The 24,408-nt window shown below is 49.1% G+C and overlaps 1 protein-coding gene across 1 annotated transcript in view; it reads right to left on the reverse strand.

Annotated features, from left to right (window-relative positions):
* Positions 1-18,567: 18,567 nt before the first annotated feature.
* The window catches only part of LOC126538867 (uncharacterized), a 144,464-nt gene continuing 138,623 nt past the window's right edge, over positions 18,568-24,408 (reverse strand). Inside the window, exon 16 of the mRNA XM_050185591.3 lies at positions 18,568-22,984. Within this exon, the coding sequence (XP_050041548.1) occupies positions 21,649-22,984 (1,336 nt within the window). The 3' untranslated portion in view covers positions 18,568-21,648. The remainder of the gene's footprint in view (positions 22,985-24,408) is intronic.

A 24,408-nucleotide genomic window follows, 5' to 3' on the forward strand; every position in this document is an offset into this window, starting at 1 on the left:
CTGGTGCCTTTAACGCTACAGGCTCAATTTTATTCAGTTCGGGCGTGCTCTGAATATCAGCTTGCTGCGCCTCTGACCCTTTCTCATTGTTCGACAACGTCGGTCCCGCAACTACTGCCTTTGCAGCGAGCTCCCGAACCTTCGATCTGGTTAAGGCCTGAACGCTAGCCTCACCAAACAAAAGCCCCTTCTCGCGCAGGAGGTGATCGGACCTGTTCGAAAATAGGTACGGGTACTGGGGGGGCAGCATAGATGACACTGCGGCCTCCGTCTCAAGCGCTCCGAAAGGTCCTTCAATAAGCACTTTTCCTACGGGCAGACACACGCTATGAGCTTCCACGGCTTGCTTGATCCATGCGCACTCGCCCGTGAACATATCGGGTTCTACGTAAGAGGGGTGAACTACATCCATTGTAGCTGCGGAATCGCGAAGCACTCGGCACTCTTTCCCGTTCACGAGGAGGTCTCACATGTAAGGCTCGAGAAGCTTCATGTTCTCGTCAGTGCTGCATAAAGACAAAAACACGACTTTTGTTTTTGTTTCTGGACACTGCGCCGAAAAGTGACCCGGCTTCTGGCACGTATAACAAACGCGCGCTTGCCTCGTCTCGAACCGCTTTCTGCGTTCGGCTTCGGTTGCCGCCGTCTCCTTACGTTCGGTCGGACTGCTTTCACTCGCATCCGCACTACGTGTGTCCCCCTTTGCTCTCATGGGCGTGAACTTTGGCCTCTCAAACTTGGAGCCAAATTCACCCTTTTGACCGTCCTTAGCTCCGCGAGCCCGACGCGTCACAAACTCCTCGGCTAGCTCAGCGGCTCGAGCCACCGTACTAACGTCTGGCCTATCCAAGACCCAGTACCGCACGTTCTCAGGTAACCGACTATAAAACTGTTCCAGCCCGAAACACTGCAGAACTTTCTCGTGGTCACCAAACGCTTTCTCTTCTTTGAGCCACTCCTGCATGTTTGACATTAGCCTGTAGGCAAACTCTGTATATGACTCACTTTTGCCTTTCTCATTTTCCCGAAACTTCCGACGGAACGCCTCCGCTGACAGCCTGTACTTTTTTAGCAGACTCGATTTCACTTTGTCGAAATCCTCTGCCTCCTCTCTATTCAAGCAAGCGACTACGTCGGCCGCCTCGCCGGGTAACAAAGTGAGCAAGCGCTGTGGCCACGTTTCCCGAGAGAACCCCTGCTTCTCGCACGTTCGCTCAAAGTTAACCAGGAACAAACCAATGTCCTCTCCAAGCTTAAACGGCCGCATCAGGTCAGTCATTTTGAACGATACTCGTTCTCCTGCACCGTGTGCCTGACTTCCATTACGAGCGCGTTCCATCTCTACCTCGAGACGCTTCATTTCCAAAGCGTGTTGACGGTCGCGCTCTTCTTTTTCTTTCTCTTTTTGTTCTTTTAGTTCGCGCTCCTGTCTTTTTGCCCGCTCCTCAATGGTCTCAAGGCATTCCGACAGCTCGTCATCCTCAGCTTCTAACTCAAGAATAGCCCTCAGCAGTTCTGGTTTTCTGAGTTTGTCTGAGACATCCAGACCCAACTCTCTTGCAAGCTCCAGCAATTTCGGTTTGCGCAACGACTTCAAATCCATGGCTGCTCTGAATGCTGCTTTCTCTACTGCCTACTATTGTCTTGCCGCAAACTAACCCGGCAGCAACGACAACCACAATTACCAGCTCTGTTTCTGACACTAACAAAAGCCTGGCAAAACTCATAAGAAGAAAGTCCCGCACTCACCAAACCTCGCAGCCAAGAATTCAGCGCAGTCGTTCCGCTGCAGGCAACCAGTCATCACACAGGGCTCGTTGCACTGCTCCCGGATGGTCGTTGTGCTGCTCAGCATACAGTCAACCGCATATCTTCGCTGCTGGCCTCCGTTGTCGCGATCTCACCGCTGGCAACCAGCTGTTAGAATCTGGGTCGCAAGCCCCAAGGGTAGCGTTGGCCTGGCGGCCTGGGCACAACTGGAAGCATCCGAAGGTCCCGGCAAAGCATGAGTCGACTGGTAACAGAACAACTTGTTTATTCTAACATCGCAAAAGAGCGGGCGGTCAGGTCGACCGAAGTGGAGAGACGGGAGAGCACGTTACTCAACAGAAGAAATCGGAGCCTCTCTCGGCGTCCGGGGGGCAGCTGCTTTTATAGTCTCGCAGCTGAGGGCAAGGAGGAACGTCTCGTCAGATGCGCACGTGACTGGGCACGGACACGCTGAGAGACAGGTTGAGACGAGTGTAGTGACGCATCCGCCAACCCGGCGCCGATCAGACCTCCTCGCTTCACACTTGGGGAGCTCCTCTCCCCGGCTGCCGCGCTTTGACAAGCGTGGGCACACACACACACACGCACACACGAAGACACGTGGCACTGAAACACGCCTGGACGCGCTTGGCGGGGAGGCTTTGCGGGAGCTCCGAACGGGCCAAAATGTCCGCCGCGTTGAACGAAGCCCCGGCGTCCGTTGCATCCGCGCCGGCTATACCGCGCGCCGTAGGCGAAACGTAACAGCGGCCTTTGTGAGGCCACGTTGTTGCTTTGTCTATCGAGCGACAACGCCCGAGGTAGCTTGGTGATAGTAGACTGTGTCATCACAGACGGGTGGTCTGCCATTTCTAGCGCGTTGAGCCTTGCCCCGTGACTGTTGATCGTCTCCATCATGTGGTTGCTTTGTATACATATATCGTTATCCTGTCGTAACCTTCCTTGAGGGTTCCTACATTCGTCGCAAGTTTGTCTTGTCCTTCCTTCAGTGACGCGACGGTAGTTGCAAGACCACCGAGCAGTTCCTTGATTTACTTAAAGGGCCCCTGAAACGGTTCGGACAAATTTTGTAGACGCGTAGGGTACAACTTAAGTAGAAGATTCGCACCACAATTTAGGTGAAGCGTTACGTATTAATGGAGCTACAAGCGATTAGAAGTTACCCTCCTCCCTAGTCATGCTTTTCCTCCTCAACTCGTTCGCCGAGCCATCGGGGCTAAGCTCCGCCTTCACTGGTTTCGCGTCACGATGCGACGTCACATCGTCGCTTCCGGTTGTTTTGGAGCCCACCCCGCCCGCGTGAAACCTCTCCGCTAGCCGCTTGGCCGTCGACCCCAAGCGAGAGCTATCGAAGCAGCGTGCGTTGCGAGCATTCTGTCGTAGCGCCGAACGTGTCTGGTATTCCGGTAACCACAGGCAAGCTGGTCATTTCGGCAAATGAATGGAGGCATAAACTCAAGCTGATGAAGGAACTTTAGCGTAGACGTACAGTCGCGGTCAAAAATACGCGGCCCACGGCTCCAGTCGGCGGAGTGGCCGCGAGCCGCACCGCGGCGCTCGCGTCGGCGCTGCGAGAGTTTGCGCTCTGACGACAGGTATCTCCCTCGCTCTCGGGCGGATACGTAACGGACGATACGTAACGGGCGGATACGTAACGGATACGGACGATACGTAGGGAGATACCTGTCGTCAGAGCGCAAACTCTCGCAGCGCCGACGCGAGCGCCGCGGTGCGGCTCGCGGCCGCTCCGCCGACTGGAGCCGTGGGCCGCGTATTTTTGACCGCGACTGTACGTGCGGCCTGATCGGTCTGCACGGTCCAGCCACTTGTTGGCGCAGCGCTTAACCAGCCAAACAAAGCGCTAATATTGCTCTAACCAAGTGTAAAACATTTTAAACATTTATAAAAACAAAGTGTTGATGATTACACTCCTGCGAAAAATGCACACCAGCAGCAAAGAAGAATACACTTCGTTACTGCTACTGTGTATGGTTGAGCTCTGTGCCACCAGGTGGCTGCACCGTGCAGACCATTCGCATTTGCGATTCTGCTCATCCCATGGCTCATCCCGTTACGGCACAGTCAAGCGGCCAGACCCTGTCCCCTTGCGCTTGCATTTGCCCTAATACCGGACTCGCGAAACGCTATTGCGTTAGTAATTTTCCGGTGTAAAGTGACGACCACAAACGCGCAAACCCTGGCGCCGATCGGATAGCGGCAGTCCGATGCGCAGCAGCCAGTTCGCTCGTATGCTGCCTTGCAGAGGGACACGATGTCGCAGCTTGACATATTGCCAGTCGCTACGTTTGCAGTCCACAAAGCAACAAAGTCGAATCATAGTGCTCGTGAAAAGACTGAGACCGACTCTGACGGCGGAGCTCTCGTCAAAATGGAGTACGTTGTAACACAAGCAGACGACACTTGCTGTGTGCCGGAAGTGCTTAATTGTATTGAAAAATTGTTCTTGTGCATTCTCTTTATGTTACTTTCTGTTTATAAAAACAAATGAACTAACATTCCAACTATTACGAAGATCATTTGTTTACCATAATGTTGGAAAAATTATTGATCACGCGCCCTGGTCAGCCAATCGGATAGCTCGCCCCACAGACGTCATATGGGTGATTTTCGTCATATGGGTAGGGGCGGCTTAAAATTCCGCCGAGCAGCGTGCTCCGATCGGCAGCGATGTGCATTTTTAAAACCTTATAATAAATTACACGCTTTACGCGGAGCACTTAGATGTGTCAATTAATGATCAGAAGGACCTACTCTAACGACTCAGTACGTTTGTAGAAAATCGTCAAAATCGTTTCAGGGTCCCTTTAATGTCGCTGTCCGTACTCGAGGGATGTGTGTTTGTCACGGCTTTTCTCTTATGCGGGTTGCGCGTGGATTCCGCGACCCGTACCTCCACTACCATGGGTTCTGATGTGGTTTTGGTTTGATTAGAATCGGGGGGTGGTGATGTTTTGAGTTGTCTGATTTCCTCGACAAGTCGTGTGACTTTTTGCCTTAACTCTTTGTTTTCGTGTTCTAGTCTTTTAATCGTATTTGCTATTTCTACTTGCTCTGGCCGTGCCGTCGGACTCACCTGGCTGGCGCCCTGCTGTTGGCGCTGTTGTTCTTGCCACTCCTGTTGTTGCTGCTGCAGAGCTTGTTGGGCCCACGTCAACCGGTCATCACCGCCAACTCGTGGGCTGGGGGGAATCGTATCCTTGACGTGGATCTCTGGCTCGGGTTCCTGGAGCGCCCTCCGGACCGTGACGACGGGCGACCGCGGTTCCTCGATCTCGAGCGCTCCCCTCGCCGGACAAGCGAGCATATGCGTTGGCGGCCACGTTGTCGTTGATGGCGCTACTCTCGCCGTTCTTGAGCGGCGGGAAGTCTTGCTGACTCAGGGCGATTGGTCTTGATCTCGTGGTGCTTTTGCTTGCGTTTACTGCGAGTCTTCTTTCAACTCGTCTTCTTCGGACTACGTAGGGGAGTTGGAAGCAATTCCTGCATTCCTTGCTGGCCGTGACGTGATTTCCCTCACAGAGCGCACACTTGATCGAGGTACGCACACGGTCTGCGTTAGGGTTAGCTAGTCCACAGTCTTTGCAAATGGCATCGTCGGGCGAGGGGCATACGTTGGCACGATGGCCAAGTCTGCCGCACACATGGCACATGGCCATCTGCTTGCGGTAAAGAGAACACTTGATCAGGGCGTTGTCGTATCTGACATAGTTCGGGACTCGAAAGCCGTCGAAGGAGATGATGACCGCACCCAGTTTCCTTGATTCTCTTTGCCGCCAGTGCGAGCGGGTTGCGTGGGTTGATGATCTTGTGGTTTATGGAGTCCTGCGTCTCATCGCCTTTGCACGTTTCGTGCGGCGCCGTCCTGTATGCAGTGGTTTCAAACGTTTGTTCTCCTATGGAAATGTTGCGGATCCTGAGGTATTTCACTGCGTTCGCTTCGGTCGGTGTGCTGACCACCATGATGTTTTGCTTCAAATTGGGGCATATCGTGTCCTCGCTTCGCTCGTTAGGTTCGATGCAAGCACCCATGCAAATTGCTTTGGTGACCGTAAGTTGGCCTACCTTGGCTATGTTGATTCCGCCACGTATGCGAATCACAATCTTGATGTCGTATTGGAGCAGCGCGGGCATCCTGCTTGCTTGGATCACGGACTTTCTCGCTGTTGATACGGTTGCGTTCGTATTTCCTCCCTTTCGCTGGAGGTTAACGAGGTTGTGCTGGCTGAACGCAGTCTTGATTATTGACGGGCGCGGCGCCACGATAGTCCAGCCGGCGTCTGCGGTAAAGTCGTCCGGGTTCATGTCTTGGCCATTGACCTCGTATGCCATCGCTGTAGGGTCGTTCTTGGGTGGAAGGCTCGTTTGTTATGATCGCTAGAGGCCCCCGCAGCCGGGGTGGGAGCGGGGAGATCTGAGGTCGGCGGCGGCTTGGTCGTAGTCTAGACGGGCGTTAACGGCGGCGGCCGTACTCCTCGTTAGGTTTAGAGCCCGTGGCGGGGCGGCGAGAGATGAAATCCCTCGTAAAAAAGCCCGGAGGTCACGCACTTACCGAAATGTGGTCTCCCTAGGTGGAAAAGAACTTCAAGAATTTGATTCCGAGTAGAAAAGGCACAAAACTGGGAAAAAGGCGCAGTTAAATTGACAAGAAAGCGGGAGCCGGCGCCGATGCGTCCGCAGTAAGCACATGCTTCTGTACATGCTTCTGTACATGACTCCTGTACATGCTGAAATGCGTGCGCCTGGTATGAAAGGTTCACTTGCATGATTTTTGATGTAGATGTGCAGCGCGACACAGACGCGGGATAACGAGTGAATGACACGTCTATGTCGCGCTGCATATATACGTCAACAATGTTAAATTACCAACTCACCCAATTCGCTGTGTTGCTTGAACGATTGTTCTGAATCTGCTCGTCTAGAACAGTGTGCTCAAAACAGAGAAATACTAGCAGATGCAATTTGCCCGCTGCACCATGGTTTTTCTTTCCTCAGTTCTTTTATTTTTTATTTTTTGTCGGCGTTCTGATTTTTCATGTAACGTTGACTGATGTGCTGCGTTGAGTGTTATGTGAATTGTTTTGCAGTAAACGAAAACATGCGCTTACGTGCGCTTACGTGCGCTTACGCTTATGAGACAGCTGTGATAGATAGCTTCAGTATTTACCGCCCGCAATATCTTGCTTGTTGAATCGGCCTTAGTGGACGTTAGGAATGTGAAATTATTTTTGTATGTTTAATAAGCGCTGTGTTATAGTAAATTAACCTGAGCAGTATAAAGAGATAAAGGAAAATGTGCTGTCATATTACAGTGTGCAGTATGTGAATAATTGCTTCGCAAGTTTGCCATGTTATGTGATTGTCACACTGATCTCGGGGCCGTGCGGATGTTGGGAGAGATGGAGTCGGGAGACGCAGGCGAGCACAGCAAACAGACTTTACTAAGAACAAACCCAAATTAAAACACACTCAAAATGGAACTGAAAACTCAACTGACAAAGATAAACCTCCAGAACTGCGCAGCCTAAATATGTCCTTATCCTCCCCTACGTTCGTCCTTAGCGCGTTCCGCGCGAAAGTCCGACAACCTTGGCCTATGGCTCACCCTGGCCTGGCCTATGGTCAAGCCCGATGTGCGTCGGCTCTTGATTCCAGTCGGTGCTCCTGCTGATTTGCAAGCTTTGTTGTCGTGGCATCGACCGGCCAGCTCCTCCATCTCGGATGTCGGTGATGTGGCACTCCGGCCTTCCTGGTTAGGCCTACCGCCGGGCTCCGCCGCTACCTCTCCCCGAGTGCCGACGAGAATCCCCGGTGACTACCCTTCGTGCTGGTCTGCCGAAGAAAGGGGATCCAATTCCTGGAGTGCCCGGCAGCGCCGTGGGAGGCTGCAGCAGGTCCAGCGAGCCTCGCTCGAACGTCGCCGAGGTCGACGGCCACACCCTGGATAGCCAGCGTCACGGGCCAGCCCGAACCTCCATGGCCCCCGTCGCCAGTGCGAAGCTGGCGCTCCAACCTTCTTGGCCCAGAGCCACGTCGATAATCCCAGCTCGGCGCCGCTTCTCCCCCGATCGCACCTCGGGCCACGCGCCTCGAGGGCTCGTGCCGTTCGGACCGATCGGCGCACATCGTCCTCTTCTTTTCGTGTCCCATGCCTCTTATATGACAGTAATTAGCGCAATAAAAATAGCCTGTTGTTACTCTTATTGGCTTGTTACCTTTCCAGTGGCTTTGAATTCTGCCCCTCAAGGCTCCATGAACCAGCCCTCTTCCCCTACTGCCACCAGCCATTGGTCATCCATTCCCTTGTACGCTATAAATTTGATCTAGAAGCTCGCGCACCTTGAACCTTTTTCCACTTGCAGATTTGCTGCTACGAAGCAGCTGTTCAGTTTGTGGCATGAGTGAATCGTAAAAATGGGCTTCAGCCCCCCCCCCCCCCCCCCCCCCCCGCAATCTTTTCGTGCTTTCATGCACCGCCGACGATCGAAAACAAGCCATGCGCCGGAAATCATTCTGGATTTTGTCTAGAATGTATTTTACGCTCAAAAAGACATTGCTGCCCGAACATCGCGAACTCGGGCTGGATTGCGTGGGAACTCCCACGCAATCTGGAGTCACATAACGCAAGGAACCCCATCCGAGCACAAAGTTTTAGGGCGTTTTGATGGCGAGCGGGCTCGTCGCGGCATCTCGCGGAGGCCGCGGAATCTACTGAGCGCATGGATTTCAATCCTGAAACTTTATGGGCATAAAGTTTTCATCAAATTTTGATGCGAAAGCTGCACTAACATTTCCAAAGTCGTGCTTTAGATTTTCGATTCCGGAACTTTGTGGGTATAATGTCCTTATAAACATTTGATTACAAAGGTGCATTGACTTTTCTAAAGTCGTACATGGGACCATACAACGAGACAAGCCAAATCAACACATTATCATCATACAAGTTGGCAAAGCACACAGCGAGGTCCTATGAGACGAAGCGTTGTGGTGGTTCATTTGCGCCGTCATGTCGCAGAAAAGAATATCAACATTTTTTTTTTCACCTGCGCCAAAGCATCGATGTCAAGACAGTAAAGCCAGCAGAGGTAACTACGTTCTTATTTATTTTTTCTACTTTGACTTTTATTTGCGAGGACACGTTCAGCCTCTTCAATTTTCTTGTTCTCCCTACTCGCGGGCTGCCAGAGCCAGCCAGAACGCATGCGTTTTTCTCGTGTTGCCCCGGCCACCGCGAGGCGTACCTTGGTGCGCATTCGTTTTTTCTCTGGCCGAGTGGATTTTGGCCTGCCAGAGTTCTGGACGCTTTCTGATTAAGAGACGAGAAAAAGAAACAATGGTCGCTCGCCGCCATCACTGTGGGGACTCGATGGACTGCATGAGGTCATCACTTTGATGTTATCGAAACCTCTCCGGAAAGTCTTGTCTCGCTAGTGTAGGATGCCGAGCAGTATGCGTATGGCTCTCTGTGGACCAAGTTTAGCGCGTTTTCTTCTATATTCCTTCGGTAGCCAGATTAGGTGCCCAAAGTAGGCATTCGATTGAGGCCAACATACTTCCCTTTCCGTTTTTTTTCCCACTTCAGTGCCCCCGCCCCGCGAAAGAAAGAAGGACTTCGTTGCGGCGCAGCGAATTGTCGCATGGTGAAAGTTCGATTTCGTTACTTCTTCTTTTGCGGAAAGTGATGGGCCACGGGACTCTGACACTCTTACTATATTTTTGCGATAGCAATTATATGGACAATTCAGGCGCATTCCTGCTGTCGCCGTCATGCTTCGTGTAAACTGCAAGAGCTAAAATCGAAAGTTTGACGGCAGCACGTCTGGCCGGAAAAAATACATGTTGAATAAACGTGAAAAGGCTGCGTTGACTTCAAGGGCTGAACGATTCACTAATACTCTATAATTCACTCTATTACCAACTACTTTGTCACAACGGATCACCTCCTGCACTTTATGGCCAACGAAAGATACACAAGCAAGATGTTCCTATGCAGCCCATTGCCGACTACATTCGCTCACCTCTGTTCAAGCTTTCCGGTTTCTTACATCGGATCATTCCGCCACTCGTTGGAAAAAGCGGCAGTGACGTACGCAATTCTGGCGACATTATTGAAAAAATACGGCGCGTTGTTCCTGGATGACGTCACGGTTTCATTTGATGTTAAGTGACTATTCACAAGCGTTCCAGTAAAACTGGCTGTAAAGGCTTATGCCACTGCCATCAAAGCTGACGGGTCGCTGCCCGATAGGTCTCTGATTGACGTTTTGGACCTGTACTGTGTCCTTATGTTTTGTCGAATACATACTTCGTCTTCTAACAAAATTTTTGCCTGCAAACGCATGCTACGACTATGGGTGCATCTATATCAGTTTCTGCTGAGTCTGGTCATGGATGACGTCGAACGTCGGGCGTTTGCATCTTTACCCCTTCTCCAAAGGTTTTCCTGGGATATGTAGATGATTTCTTCTGCATAATTCACAAGAATGCTCTCGCTGCCTTCACTGCTCGTCTTAACAGCGTGAAACAGTCGATTCAGTCTACTGCCGAGCAAGAAGCATACGCTTGTCTACCGTTCCTTGGTGTTAATGTCAAGCGCTGTGACTCTGGCCTTTCTTTCAACGTCTAGAGGAAGCCCCCACATACAGGCCGGTACCTGCATTTCAACTCGGTACATCCGCTCTCACACAAAAGGTCTGCTCCTGCTACGCTTTTCAGCGAGCAAAAACCGTTTGCGCAAGGCAGGAGGACTGCACGCGTGATATTGGAAGGGTCTGTGAAAATTCAAGAACCTGTGGCTACCTTCCGTCCTTTTTGCCTTCGGCAAGGAAAGAAGTGTCACTCTCAAAAAGGCAGCGTTCTACGTCGCCTCCGAAGAAGTGAGCTGCCATTCCATGCATCCCTGGAGTAAGTAAGACCATCGCTCGTATCATGCGGAGGCCCGACTTCAAGATTGCGCATCTGCCAACCTGCAAACTAAGAAACGTTTTAGTAAACCTAAAGGACAAATTGCCACAGGATAATTTCCCCGGCGTAGTCTACGCCATAACGTGTAAGAACTGTCATTACAAGTATATCAGCAAGACAGGTGAGTTCAAGAAACGTATGAAACAGCATGAGTATGACGTCAAGAAACGGCACGTAGCCTAGAGTGCCCTTGCTGAACATGTAGAATCTACAGGCCACAATATTGACTGGCCAAGTGCACGTGTCCTGGCCAAGCAAAAGAAGCTTACGTCACGCCTGCATCTAGAATCCTTGCACACAGACCACGGCGCACACGCTGAATAGGCAAGATGGGACTCTTCCGACGATGTACACTCGCCGCATGTGTCACGTACTGAAACGTACTTAAATACGTTATACAGTGAACTCTCACTTGAGTGAACTTCAAGGGACCGAAGGAAATAGTTCACTTAACTGAAAGTTCATTAAACTGAATATTCACTAGACCAACATAAGACAGCATACAGAGTCAAAAGTTTGAAGTGCAATTCATGGAGCAAAAGACATGGCATCCATAGTGTTAGAAATGTGTCAAATGGAATTTGTTCCTCCAATGTATCCTACAACCTCAGCTAGAGTTAGGGCTTGAAACTGGCTCGGCGATGTTACTTTGTTCATGGCCTCCGAGATTACATGCTTGCTCGTTTTGTGCGGGCGATCTCGGAGGCTATGCCTCGTTGCCGTTCGTTTTCCGCACCGCCGCTTTGCCCCAGGGGCGCTGTAGGGCCAGCGACGTTACATTGCCGCTGGAGCGGCGGTTTGATGAGGGCGGGCATCGGTTGCGCCACTAAAATAAGCCTTGGTCCTCTGAGCGAGTTCGTTAAACTGAAATATTGACTGTTATGAAATTCGTTTAAGTGAAACGTTTTTGCATAGAATCTATAAGAAAACTGCCGGGGATTTTTAAAAAGTTCGTTATTCTGAAATATTCGATAAACTGACGTTCGTACAACTGAGAGTTTACTGTATTTCGGTTATGGGCTTTATTGTGAACAAGGCTCCCTCATCGGGAGCCGAAACGTCATTACATTCTCAGTTATCTTGGTCGGTGAATCTTTTCGCGCTTATTCATCAAACTTCAAGGGCGATAACATCGTCACCACACGCCGCATGCTGTACGTGCTAGTGAAAGCTTAGGGGGGAGGGGGGATGGGTGAGCCGACGATGGTGGATCAGTCTTGTGTGCGCAAGGGAGAAAAGCGGGAAGCGCGCCGCCTTCCGTCGCGCGCGTTGCATCAGGGAGAGTAGAGGAAGAGGGGGAGGGAGGCGGGCTTTAGTATTTTGTGATCTGCGAATCTGTGATTGTGCAACATGTTTATTTGCCTTGTTTGATGCATTATATACAGTGAAATTTGTTTAGATACGCAGATTAATTCCAGACTTATACGTATAGTTAAATACCTTGTTGGGAGCTTTTGTGTACACATGCAGTGAACTTTGTTTCCAGTGATACTTTTTTGCCCTTTATCCAGCTGTATATTTACATTTGCGTATTCCATTGTATGTTTCCATTTCTAATGTGTAATTTGCAGAACTGCTTTTCATATGTGCTCTCTGATGCGACTATAACTTTGGTGCAATTACTCACGATACATGACCGTTGACAGCTGCTTGGACAGATACATTGGAACGAAGGACAGCGTGATTGAGATTTTTCCCTGGCCGTTGCATATGTACTAAAATGTAAGGAAGGTTCTTGAATTACAAAGACTCATGAAAGTGTTTGTCCTCAACTAGCCCATTTCATGGCCTTCACTTTTTTCATATCAGCGGCTGGTTTGCTGGTTATGAACTGATATAGTTCTTACGTTCGTGTGATATTTTCTTTTAAATAGACACAAAAGGTGGAACCATTGATATCAGTTATTTCTGGCACAATTTTTGGGGAGATACGAATATATTCTTTTATGAAAAAATACAGATTTTACGTGTCTTGACAGTGCGTAGCGCTCAAGAAATCGTTTGCAACATCTTTGGCAATTAAAATGCAGTCATCATTGATGTATTTGATCCCTCGACAAATTCTATAAGGAGCAGGCCGAGCTCCCTATAGTAGCAGGTATACAGGCAGGTATAGTAGCAGGTATACACGCTTTTTTATTTTCTGCACCGAATATCACAGGGTGCTGCACTGATAACTTGTGATAAGCGCATTTGCACATCCGCTGTCAGACCGTAAGGCTTGGCAGCCAATACAGATAGCGTTTTAATTAATTTTAGAGGCAATATTGCATTTGCAAAATTGAAGCCCGTCAGTCATACGTTGCCCAACAACAACGTCACAAAAATCGTCGTAGGTACTACGGCGTGCAGTATTTTGGCTATCACCAGCCCTGAACCCCCACGAAAATTAAGTAACGTGTTAGTGACGCTGATCTCGTCATCCTATCAGAAAACGCCACCTGCTTCCTTTGCTGAGCAGGTGCCAATGCTATGACAATTACGGGTTCTCTTCATTCTGATCCATAAAGCCTTTCTTTATTTGCTGCTTTTGGCGAACGTGATCATCCGAGCTGCGGTACGACCACAAGATTGAAGACGAAGTAGAGCACGCTCCGCGTCGATTCCTAGCGTCGCCATGCAAAATACGAGAGGGCCGCGATGAAGCCCGTGCCAGCGAAAGCTTGCGCTTGTGTTGGTCTGCACTCGCAACGGAGAGGATAGAGAGATCGACGTCACTGGTGCACTATTTCATATTTCTTTCGCAACTGCCATATTGGGCCGCCCTCAGTGCCAAAGTACTGCAGGCTCTAGCACCCAAGACGATTTTGTTTCGATAAGTTTTTGTTTAGTAATACGACTCTGGGTCCTTAATTCCCGAATTGCAATGTTTCCTCTATAATTGCTAATTAGGCAGTCATTTATATCCTTATTAATTATCTGCCATATTTTGCACGATATCGAGTTCCCAGTGGCCACAAAGACACATAACCTGATAGAATATCGGGAGATATATTCACAAAATTCACCTTTTTGTAATATTCCGTGCAGATGAAACAGGACACTGTATTTGTTACATGAAGTCACACAAGAACAGGAGGAAGGGGGTTAGGAGGAGGAAAAGAAGGAAGGAAATGTAAGAAGGTCAACCCGACGCACGTCCGGTTTGCTACCCTACACAGGAGAAGGAGTTTAAGGGAAGAAAAGAAAGGAGAGGGAGGGAAGAAGGTATTATCAGTGTGAATACGTGTGGTTGTCCATACCTTAAGTCGATTTCATAAAACGTAGCAGTGCCCGCGTCGCTTTGTAAACCTGCGACGCTTGGGGCCATGGTCCGATAATCTAAGTCTCTGAAAATGGTCTGATATCTAATCGGTTTAACACCCTCCGAGAACGTCGCGTTCTATCTCGTAGAGATTGCAAAAACGCAACACGTGCTCGATCGTCTCTTCCCATGTGCACGAGTCACAAATCGGTGTGTCGGTCATTGCAATAAGGAATGAGTAGGCTTTCGTAAAAGCCACCCTTAACCGGAGGCAGCACAGTAAAGTTGCATCACTGCGGGAGAAGTTCGATGGAATCTCATGCAGCTTCAATCTAGGATCCAGCCAGTGGAGACGGCGGTTGGAGAAAATCGGAGCGTTCCACAAAGTTTCAGTGTTGGTCCGAGCAAGTAAACGAGCCCTCGCAGCGTCTGTCCTTGATAAGAGTATAGGAAGTGTCAGGGTTTCTTTATGGACTGACCGGACGGCGTCATCAGCAAGGTCATTTCCGACGATGCCACAGTGCCCCGGAAGCCATGGGAAGATGACGTCATGTCCGTTTATGAGGGCTTGATGGAGAACCTGTGGTCTCAAACACCAGTTGTACATGGGTATTGATGTTAAGTCGTAAAGCTAACTGCAGATTTTGAAGGGCTGCGTTGGAGTCACAGAGACGACCCCCTTTCGAGGTTTGGCTTGTGTGATGCAATTGACAGCGGCACGTAGAGCAGCAAAGTTCTGTTGCCGTAGAAGTCGTTATATGGGACACTTCGAACGTAATTGTCGCTTTTAAGGCCGGGATGAAAACAGCGCGTGTGGAGCTGGTGGCTGAGACAGATCCATCGGTGTAAATGTGCATTCTTTGTTCATGTGCCTCGTTCAGTAACGACAGTGTGAGCTGACGTAGAGTCACTGTTGATTTACAGGTCTTCTTCGCAATTCCCGGAATCATGAGGCGTATTTATGGCTGTCGTAGGCACCAGACGGGTAACAGTGGCCTTGCAGCTGGTGTAGAGCCCGACGGAAGGTAGCCTTGATGTGTCGCAACAAGTTTGGAAAATGTGGCTGAGGTCCTTGTGCTTGCAAAGCAGCAACATAGTGACTGGGTACGCGACACAGATGTCGAATGTGTGCTGTAAGGCTGTCAATCGTTGTACATGTTGGAACCAAGTAGTCTCTAGCAATCATGATTGTTGCGGTAGTCCAAGACATGTCCGTAGAGTCTGGCCTTGCAAAATTTCGAGGGTGCGAATGTTTGTTTTACATGTGTTCGCCAAAACCGGCAAGCTGTACCGTAAGAAGCCCAGCAACAGTGCTCTGTACAGCTGTGGCATGGACCGTACCGACGTGCCCCAGGTTTTTCCGCACAGGAACCACATTCTATGTACAATCGAAATTAGCATCGGCTTCAGGTAGGTGCCGTGGGGGCTCCATGAAAGGTCCCTGCCAATAATCACATCCAAGAAGCGGCGAGACTTCTGGTAATCTAGCGCGTAAACGCGATTAACGCGCATTTTTCTATGGACACACTAAAGCCTTGTTTGCGAAGATACGAACAAGATCGGGTGGCTGCCCGCTGAATTCTTGCGCGCGCTCGAAGACGAGTCGCCGCAGAAGACCTAAGACAAAATATCATCAGCGTACATTGATAGGTGAATTGTCTTGGGTAATATTTCATCAGGGTTAACCAGAGTTAGGCTAAAGAGAATAGGGCTGAATACCCCGCCCTGTGGGACGCCACCGTGACAACAGCAACAAAATGACAGAGACGGTTGGCTGACTAGGAGACAGTGTTTTTATTCAACGCCGCGAAACTGATACAAAACTCATTTACACAAAACATATAAACGGAACACTGTCTACATATACTGATGACATGCAAACCACGGTGGTACATGAGCGCACCATACATGAAACGTTCCACTAAGGCGAGTGGTCTAGCGACCACTTGGCGAATGAAGTTTTTTAGCCCGCACATTCGTGCAATTATTACGTAGGATGTTGATAAAGCTGCAGCCGGCAATTGTGCGGCACATCTGGTACATGAGAGAGAGAAAAGAGATGAGAAAGGCCGGGAGGTTAAGCGGCACATAGATATCCAGTTTGCTGCCCTGCACTGGGAGAGGGGTAAGGGGAGACGGAAAGATCTTTAAACAAAGAAGAAATAATAGCTCAATGGCACACGAGCTCGTGCTGCTGGTTACCGGAGCATCCTTTACCATTTACGCCCAGTCAAGCCAGCGGAAAGAGGGGTCTTCAGACGTATACGACCCCCCCCCCCCCCCCTCGTTACTACGTCACTGAAGTCGATGGGCTTATTGATACAGCATCTCCTATTTTGTTATAACGCAAGCTGTAAACCAAGGAGAACAGAAAGGCGCATTTGACACACAACGTCAAGTGCGCCTTTCTGTTGTCCTTGTCGCCTGTGGCATACAGCACAATTATTGTCCCTTAACTGGATTGTTCGAAGAGGCGGGCTTTTACTAGTACGCGAAATCGAAACGCATATTCATCTAATCAGCAAAAATTATCTGTTAACGTCCTAATTATTTTGCGACACATATTGCAATGTAAGAATTGTAGCTGGTGAGTTTGCAAGGCGTATCCACTTAAAATGAATCTCCAGGATGACACCACTTTGGATATTTTTCCCAAAGTGAAGGCCGAGATACACGGGTGTTCCAGTTACTTGTGCCTCATTACATGAAAGAGCGCTTGTGAAAAAAGCAAGTGGAACAACAATGCACCTCTTACGGCGAGTTTGATGGCGCACATCTCCCAACTGGTGTCATCCGAAAATTCGTTCCAAGAGGAGACGCCTTGCAAACTCACCGCTTGCAAACACGCCCCGCGCCACCAGATGGCGCCACCGTTTCGCTGCAGGGACGTCGCGAGGTGCTTGCGAGACCATAGGCTAGGCCTTATCTCAATATGGTGAACCAATCTCAAGACCGCCGAGATAACGCCCGAATCTTGCTGCCAAGGTGAGGTAAAACGTAGCGAAAAGTCTAGAACGCCATTCGCTTCCTAAACGGGTTAGAAACGGCGACGCGTTTCGCGAAAACTTCGCGAAAAGCCTTTTTTTCCTTCGCTCTATGGTTGCGGCGATTTTGCTTCGGCGCAGGAGCATTTCGCAGTCTTTGCGGATTCCCGTCAACTTCGTGCTAGTCCAAAGCGCATTTCTTTCCGATATCGGCGACAACCCAAGAACTCGGCATCACCAGAATGTTTTGCAGACAGGAAACGATCCTCCGGTTTCTCTGTCGTATCCGACGCGCATAGTATCTGGCACAAAACTTTATAGGCATCTTGCGCTAGGCGATCTCGCCTTCTACAAAAGCACTCGCGCTCGTCTTAAAGGGCCTCTCACCAAGTCTGGCCATTTTCAGCTGACAAGCGCAGAGCATACATTGAGCAATAACGATCGTGTCTGCAAAGTATTACGTCGCTACGCACCGCGGAAAGATCTGAAATTTCAAACCGAACGCCGCTTTTCCTTCTCCTCGCGGCCGCCGCGCTCCAAACCGGAGGATGACGTACTCGTGTGCCTGCGCCTACGTAGCCGTGTCCGCAGTGTGACGTCGCTCGTGGTAACACGTGAATTCGAGAACTTGCAGCATATAATCAAATTTTTCTATGGGGCATGGCGAGAGGCCCTTTAATAAGACAGATCGCGTGCCCAGTTCCACTACTCCACAGCTCCCTGCAAGTACGCCGGTCAGGACAGGGCTTCTTTGACTTCATTATGTCAATTAAAATTACAAATAAGTACTTTCTCTTATGCTTTCCTTGGCTTCCTTATCTTCATTTTATATGGATATGGTTATTACGAACGGAAAATCTGAGCGTCTTGGATGCCCTTCTCATTAAGGACAGGGCATGGCAGATTGAGCAATAGCCACAGTTACAACTGTCATTTCTCCAGAGTTTTCTTACTGTGATAAACCGGCCTAATGCACGAGATGAAAGAGGCAGGCATAGATAGCCCCTGGCAACACCCGCAGTGCAAACGGCCTGGACAGCCTACTTGGTTATGCTTCGAGCAGTTATTTGCAAGCAGGAAACTGGCGGCGACTGCCAGCATCACTACATTTGCACAGCACAGCTGCGAATGCGCTCTGGGTCTGCCAATCGAGCTTATTACAATAATACTCGTGTCACCTTGTAGAAGTGGTCATCTGTTTAGCCTCTTTGAAGTTTCGCGACATCGTGCCTTACAGCTTCGCCGCAAGGCAAGAAGTTCATTCGCCACAGTGGCTCAGCGGCTACGGTGTTGCACGTCTAAGCACGAGGTCGCAGGATCAAATCCAGGCCACATTTCGATGGGAACAAAATGCAAAAATGCTGGTGTCCCGGGCGTTGGGGGCATGTCAAAGATTTCCTGGTGGTCAAAATTAATCCGAAGTACCCCACCCCGGCATGCCTCACAATCAAATGGTTGTTTTGGCACGTCAAAACCCCAGAGTTAATTGATTCAAAGCAACACGTTGCAGAGCACAAAGCTTTCTTTGACGGCCGAGATCAACTCGTAGGTACTGCCGTATGCGTTCAACAATCAATGGCCAACACATAACTTTCAAACAATTTTAATAGCAACAGCATTTGCGTCACCTTCCGTCACATGTGTATGACAAAAAAGAAAATGGCGCACTTGTGATACACTGGTGCAACATTTTAACAAAAGAAGGATAATCAAGCCCACACACACACACAGATGTTCTCCCATTTTCTTCACACTTGTGATTCCACATAAAACTGCACGAGGCTCCAACCTAGCGACAAGCAGCTTGTTAAGTTGGATCAGACATTTTGTTCGGCAGTTCAACTATGATAACAAACTGCCTGCGGTGAGCACATCCTGCTCGCCAGGAAGAACAATTTGCATCACGACGTTTCGATGACTAGCATTGCAATGTACGTAAAACTGAAAGTGAAGGAACAAATACAAGGGCAATCAACACAAGGACCTCTATGATCCTCACGAGAAAAAAAAAAAAAAAAAGAACAGTGTGTCAAACAAGCATACATGGTTGGTGCAAAATGATCATGAAAGCCAACAACTGCACAGTCATCCACCTGACAATAACAGAAGCCCTTATTCTGTAAATAAAAAATAAAGCAACAGAAAAAAAAAGAATATTAGCCGAATAGCAGGTTACTGTCTGTGGATCTCACCACTGAAAGTCAGCTTATCAGTCAGGTTTCTAAATAGGCTCTGCCGATTTAAGAAAATTTACATTCCCAAGCTCTGCTTAGATGGACTAAAGGAAGAAAAGGAAAGCACACTTTGGACAGGAACAACACAAAACTTTGACAGCAAGACCATTATCACTCTCTCGATGACTAGCGTCATCATGGTTTCGGTGTACAAGAGGCCCAATGTGGAATCAACAAAAACGTGCAGCATCCATTATGACAACAGAACCGAATTTGAAATGACGCAGCATACATGCCATGGTCGAGGAAGTACACGAACTGCGTGTTGAAAAAAATGTATATACAGGGCGGGAACACAGTCCTTTGTTGGCCGTCAAAGGAGGACCCAGAGAAGACTTAACTTAGAGTTGTTCTTAATGCGCCGCCTTGGCACCAAAACACAAATAGACAAGCGTAAACTTTAGAACACTGTGTGCATTGCGCACCCAGTCTAAATGAACGCTTTCTTGGATTTAATTCAATGACACACTTTCTCGCAAATAAGGGCACGACGGAATCTATTCCCAACATAGAAGAGACGACACATGGGACATTCACATGCTAGTACTTTAACGAAAATGACAAATTTGAGTCGCCGGAGACCTGGACTAAACTGTGACCGTCTTGAGGAAAAAGGAAGAAAGGGACCAGCGAACCACACGTGGAGAAACTCTGCCCTTCGATAAAATTCAAGTCACCCGGCTCACATGTGCAAAACTTGCACCACGAGAATCAAACGCAACAGATGCGAGTGCAGAAACAAATGGCGCTAACACACTCTAAAACAATCACAGTAACAATGCAAGCACCCACGTAACAACACACTAGCACAACGAGGAAGCATACCTGACCGCTCCTAAACTATGAAGAAGCGAAATGTAGAAAAACAGTCCTTGAGATGCTTGCTCAGACTGACAACATCTTATTACAGGGCCTTTCATATGACTAACTTTGTTTTTAATTTAAATCTCTCATGGGTCCAAAAGGTTATAGTAGTCTTGCAATCCTGCATGTAAAACGGCAGACATCTGCTGTTGTAGTTTGAAATGGATTTCAGCATTCCTTAGAAGCAAGCTCATATTGAGAATTTAGCTGCATCTCTTTTGCTGTATCTGCAGCCATTTCAAACAAATTTACTTGGTGGATCCAATTTTTCGATTACAGTATAAGTTTCCTTAAACTGCAGTAGATAGCACTTTCCTACCAGCCAGTTTAAGAAGCGTCTTCCTTATGACAATAGCAACAAGACAACGAGGTTCACGATTTTATGATCTCCATTTGGAAAAGCTACCAGGGCGTGTTAAAAGTCCTGGTACAATGCCTAAGCATTTCCTGTAACATTCAATTAAACTCTGCATACATCTGCCAGAATAGGAGGAAAAAACCAGGACTATGTTGCAACATGTTGAGCACCCCTTATATACTGGTATATATGCAGCATGCTGACTTGGCAATATTGCTTTGTCCAAAAGTTTACACAAGGTTACAGAGCCAAACTAGATGTGGTTATGACAATACGTTGACTGCTATGACTTTGAAGTGAGACGATTCCACACAGCTTCACACAGCGCCAGAAAATCAATGTGTACAATCCGCACGACCGATTGTGACGAGAAATCGCCACAATTAGCATAACTGATCCGTTCGCTTGCTTTTAGAGCACAGTACTGATACAAAAGTTGCTTAATCCAACGAACAAGGACTGTACTCTCGAACGACCAAGACTCTAACCTAAAATTCCTCTGAAACAAGGTTGTGAAGTAACACCCTGAGGGCTTGAATCCACTACGTTTACTGACACTAACAACAACCACGGCTCAACGACAAATTATACTCGAGCCCGTGAAGTTGCATCTGATGCCACATCCATTTGTTGGGTCCGACCTGCTTCTTGCACCATTCCATGACTGTGCTCCTTGAGTTGCACACCCGTGATTGATTCACGATTCATTGATTGCACTTGGGAGAAAAGAGAAAGAGTGGCAGTCGTTCCATACAAGCCATGCTACAGCGGCAGGCTATTATGTCGTCAGCCCGCCTGAGAGAGCATGGGAAGTTGCACCTTTACAAAAGCACACAAACCTTCAGTGCATTTTCAAAAGCACGCCCAGAGAACTTGTCATTGCTTCTTGACAATGCACATGAGGAAAGAACAAAATTGACCATGAAAAATAATTCCCGGTATCCCGTGAGCTGCAATCATGAGCAAGCTCGAAACCAGCAGGACACCTCAGAAGAAATGTGCATAGCAGTACCTGTGCACATAATAATCAAAATAAATGTCAAAGTTCCCAGTGTTCTTCTGGATGAAAGGACAGTAAACGAAAACAGCAGACAGGTTCAACAGCATCCTGAAGACAAAATTATGCCCCCTGGCAAGCATCTAGCTCCCAGAGAGAAAAGGAATAGGAAAGGGTAATAACAAACAATGTTTTTCAAGCTGGACTGTTGCACGTCACAGACGAGTTGCTTCTGGCATGATCGGCACAGGGCTGGGAGCACCACCTTCCAGCTTGCTCTTAGTTGGGGAGGATGGATCAGATTTTGGTCGTTCGGAAGACGTAATGAGGTCTGGTGGAGGGCCTGTAGTGTGTATTGCGTCCATGACAGGCGACTGCCTCGATGGTTTCATCTCCGACATGCCCGTAAAGGTTGACGTTGATGTGTCTGCCGATGGACTTGACCTCGGCGGTCGCTCAGGAACTGGCTGTTCTTCGGCTGCTGTCAGAAAGTTCCAGCGGGCATCGTCTGCTTGACGGGGCAATGACGATGCGTCGCTGCAGCCAGACATTGTCTGCAGTGGCTGGGGACGCTCTGGAGCTACACCATTTGTCTTGGAGGGTGAACGCCGGAGGAGGACAGGTCCAGTACCATGTTCATCACCAGGAAGGCTAGCAATGCATGACTTCCACATGACATTTGGTCCATTAGAGCCACTGCCGTTGGGAGACACAAGAATGGAACTGCCGTCTTCAGAGTCAGACTCGTCTGCAAATGACAGCATCTCCTGATGGTCCAGGGACAAGGGCCTCTCACCAGAATTGCGCCTTCCAGGGTCCTCCCTCCTCCCTGCACCTTCAACAATGCTACTGCTGCTGCTGCTACTGTTACTGCCAGTGGTTCCATTTTCGTTGCTCCTTGCGACAAACATCACGCTGTCTGCAGACATAGCCAGAATCTTCTCTGCACTGTGCTCGAGTCTACTGTCAGGGTAATGGGCTTGTTGCTGCTGTTGCTGTTGAGGCTGCTGGCCACTCCTGTTAGCGTGGCCATTTCCCAAATTGGTTGCGTCATTGTTCCTCTCGGCATCTCGCGGCGACGGTTGCAACGCAGTCACGGAGGCCTCCGGGGCGTGGTTCCGATTCGCGCTCTCGAGGCTTCCGGTCTTGGGTCGCTCCGGTGGGGGCACAGAGGGCCGCTCGCACGGCTGCGGTCGCATCATGGCTCCTGCCACCTGGTGCCGCCCTGGTCGGCGTTCCAGGGACAGGGTCGAGTAAGTGCCTCCCGCGACTGTGGCTCCTCCCTCTACGACGCCCTCAAGGGAGCGGCGTTGCAGCGTGGTTGGCTTCTCGGCGATCTGCGGTTTGGCCGCCGGCCGTGGCCGGCCGAGGGTTCCTCCACCAGTGGGCAGCGATGCTCCGGCACGGCTGTCTGCACTAGACGACTGGCCAGACCCGATGATGATGGAGCTGCGGTCCCGTGGCTGTGGCACCATTGGAGCAGCGGGTGCGGCCTTCTTGCCCAGCCGGTGAGGGATGCGTGGGCTTTGACCTGTCAGGCCTGATCCAGGACTGCAGAGTGCAAAAAAAATATGGAGGTACTGTGGATGAGACACATCTATGGAGGGAAAAAAAAATAACACAGTAATGTCCCTCTCTGTGAAAAAGTTCTCGGTCATCGTGTGCTCCACTAAATCAGCATCCGAAGTCTCGAGAGTCTCGAGTCACAATGAAAATTGTCAAGTCCTAACAATCTCACAATTTCACGCTTGCAGACAACCTTCGTAAAGCTCCCCTGTTCACAGTAGTTCCCGGTTCGTTGCCCACAGACCCAAATGCCACTTCTAAGGCCTTTGACTTAACTCATGAGCATGATCTCAGATCTGATGACCAATAAGCCACTTGTACAAGCATATTAGCGGCAAGCTTCCTGCAAATACTCGCCGACCGTCACCACGCAAGCCAGCAGTGAATTTTTCTATATGCCACACTTGTTGGTAGGCCTAACCAGTGCTGCTTTGCAAAATGTTGGTGGCCAATATTACGGTGGTTATGGTTTCATGCAGAGTGGATGCAGATCTATTTGCAGCTGCCATACAGCAGGTGGAAAACCATAAATGCACCTTACCAACAAACACAAGGGTACCGATGACAACCTGAATAGCGCCATCTTTGCAAGATCATGCCCGCAGATCACGTCAGCAATTATGGTCGCAGTTATACACATTACACGTTAGTTTTCTGGAGACGGTGGTGCTACCACTGGCATGTTTCAATAATCAAGTAGGTCTAAAAAATCTGTCAATGACTGTGCCTCCTGCACATGAAGTGAATGTGCTCTTGCTGGTCCATCACTGGTAAAGTGGCCTGCTTGCCTATGGAATAAGTAAAATAGCTGATTGGAGTTCATGGTGCCTGAGGATGGCATAAATGCAGTATAGTCCTAAGTAGCCCTTACCTACGACTTGTAAATTTCTGTCTTCTTTGTTCTTGGTGGAAGTCGTGAGAAAAATGACCATGCAAACACGGACAAGAAATGAGAAAGCTAGAGGGAGAAATTACAGGTTCAGGCGTGGAACTGGTACTGATAACAAATTCTTGCCACATTATTTTTTTTTTTTTTTTGCTGTAACAGATAGTTGTCAGGCCAGCAATCACAGCTGGAAGCCTAAATTCCTTCTGGCACAAAAGAATGGACTAGATAATCCTTTAGAGCGAAAGCTGAATATCTACCCCAAATGCACTGTGGTTTCGTGCTGAAATAGATGGACTGATTATGGTACCCAACATCCTAAAACAACACAGGCGTTACGAATGATGCCATAGCTGAGAGCTTCGAATTAATTTCGACCACCTGGGGTTTTTGACGAGGTACCCTGATTCCTACTCTCTACTGATTACTTTCACTTTAGCGTGCCATAACATCTGGTAGGATGCCTCACTTGTGCAAAAACTGCTTTGCCTGCTGGCTTGGTAAACCATTGTTCGCTGAAAGT

The sequence above is a fragment of the Dermacentor andersoni genome, chromosome 8 (assembly GCF_023375885.2).
Source record: "Dermacentor andersoni chromosome 8, qqDerAnde1_hic_scaffold, whole genome shotgun sequence".
Lineage (NCBI taxonomy): Eukaryota > Metazoa > Arthropoda > Arachnida > Ixodida > Ixodidae > Dermacentor > Dermacentor andersoni.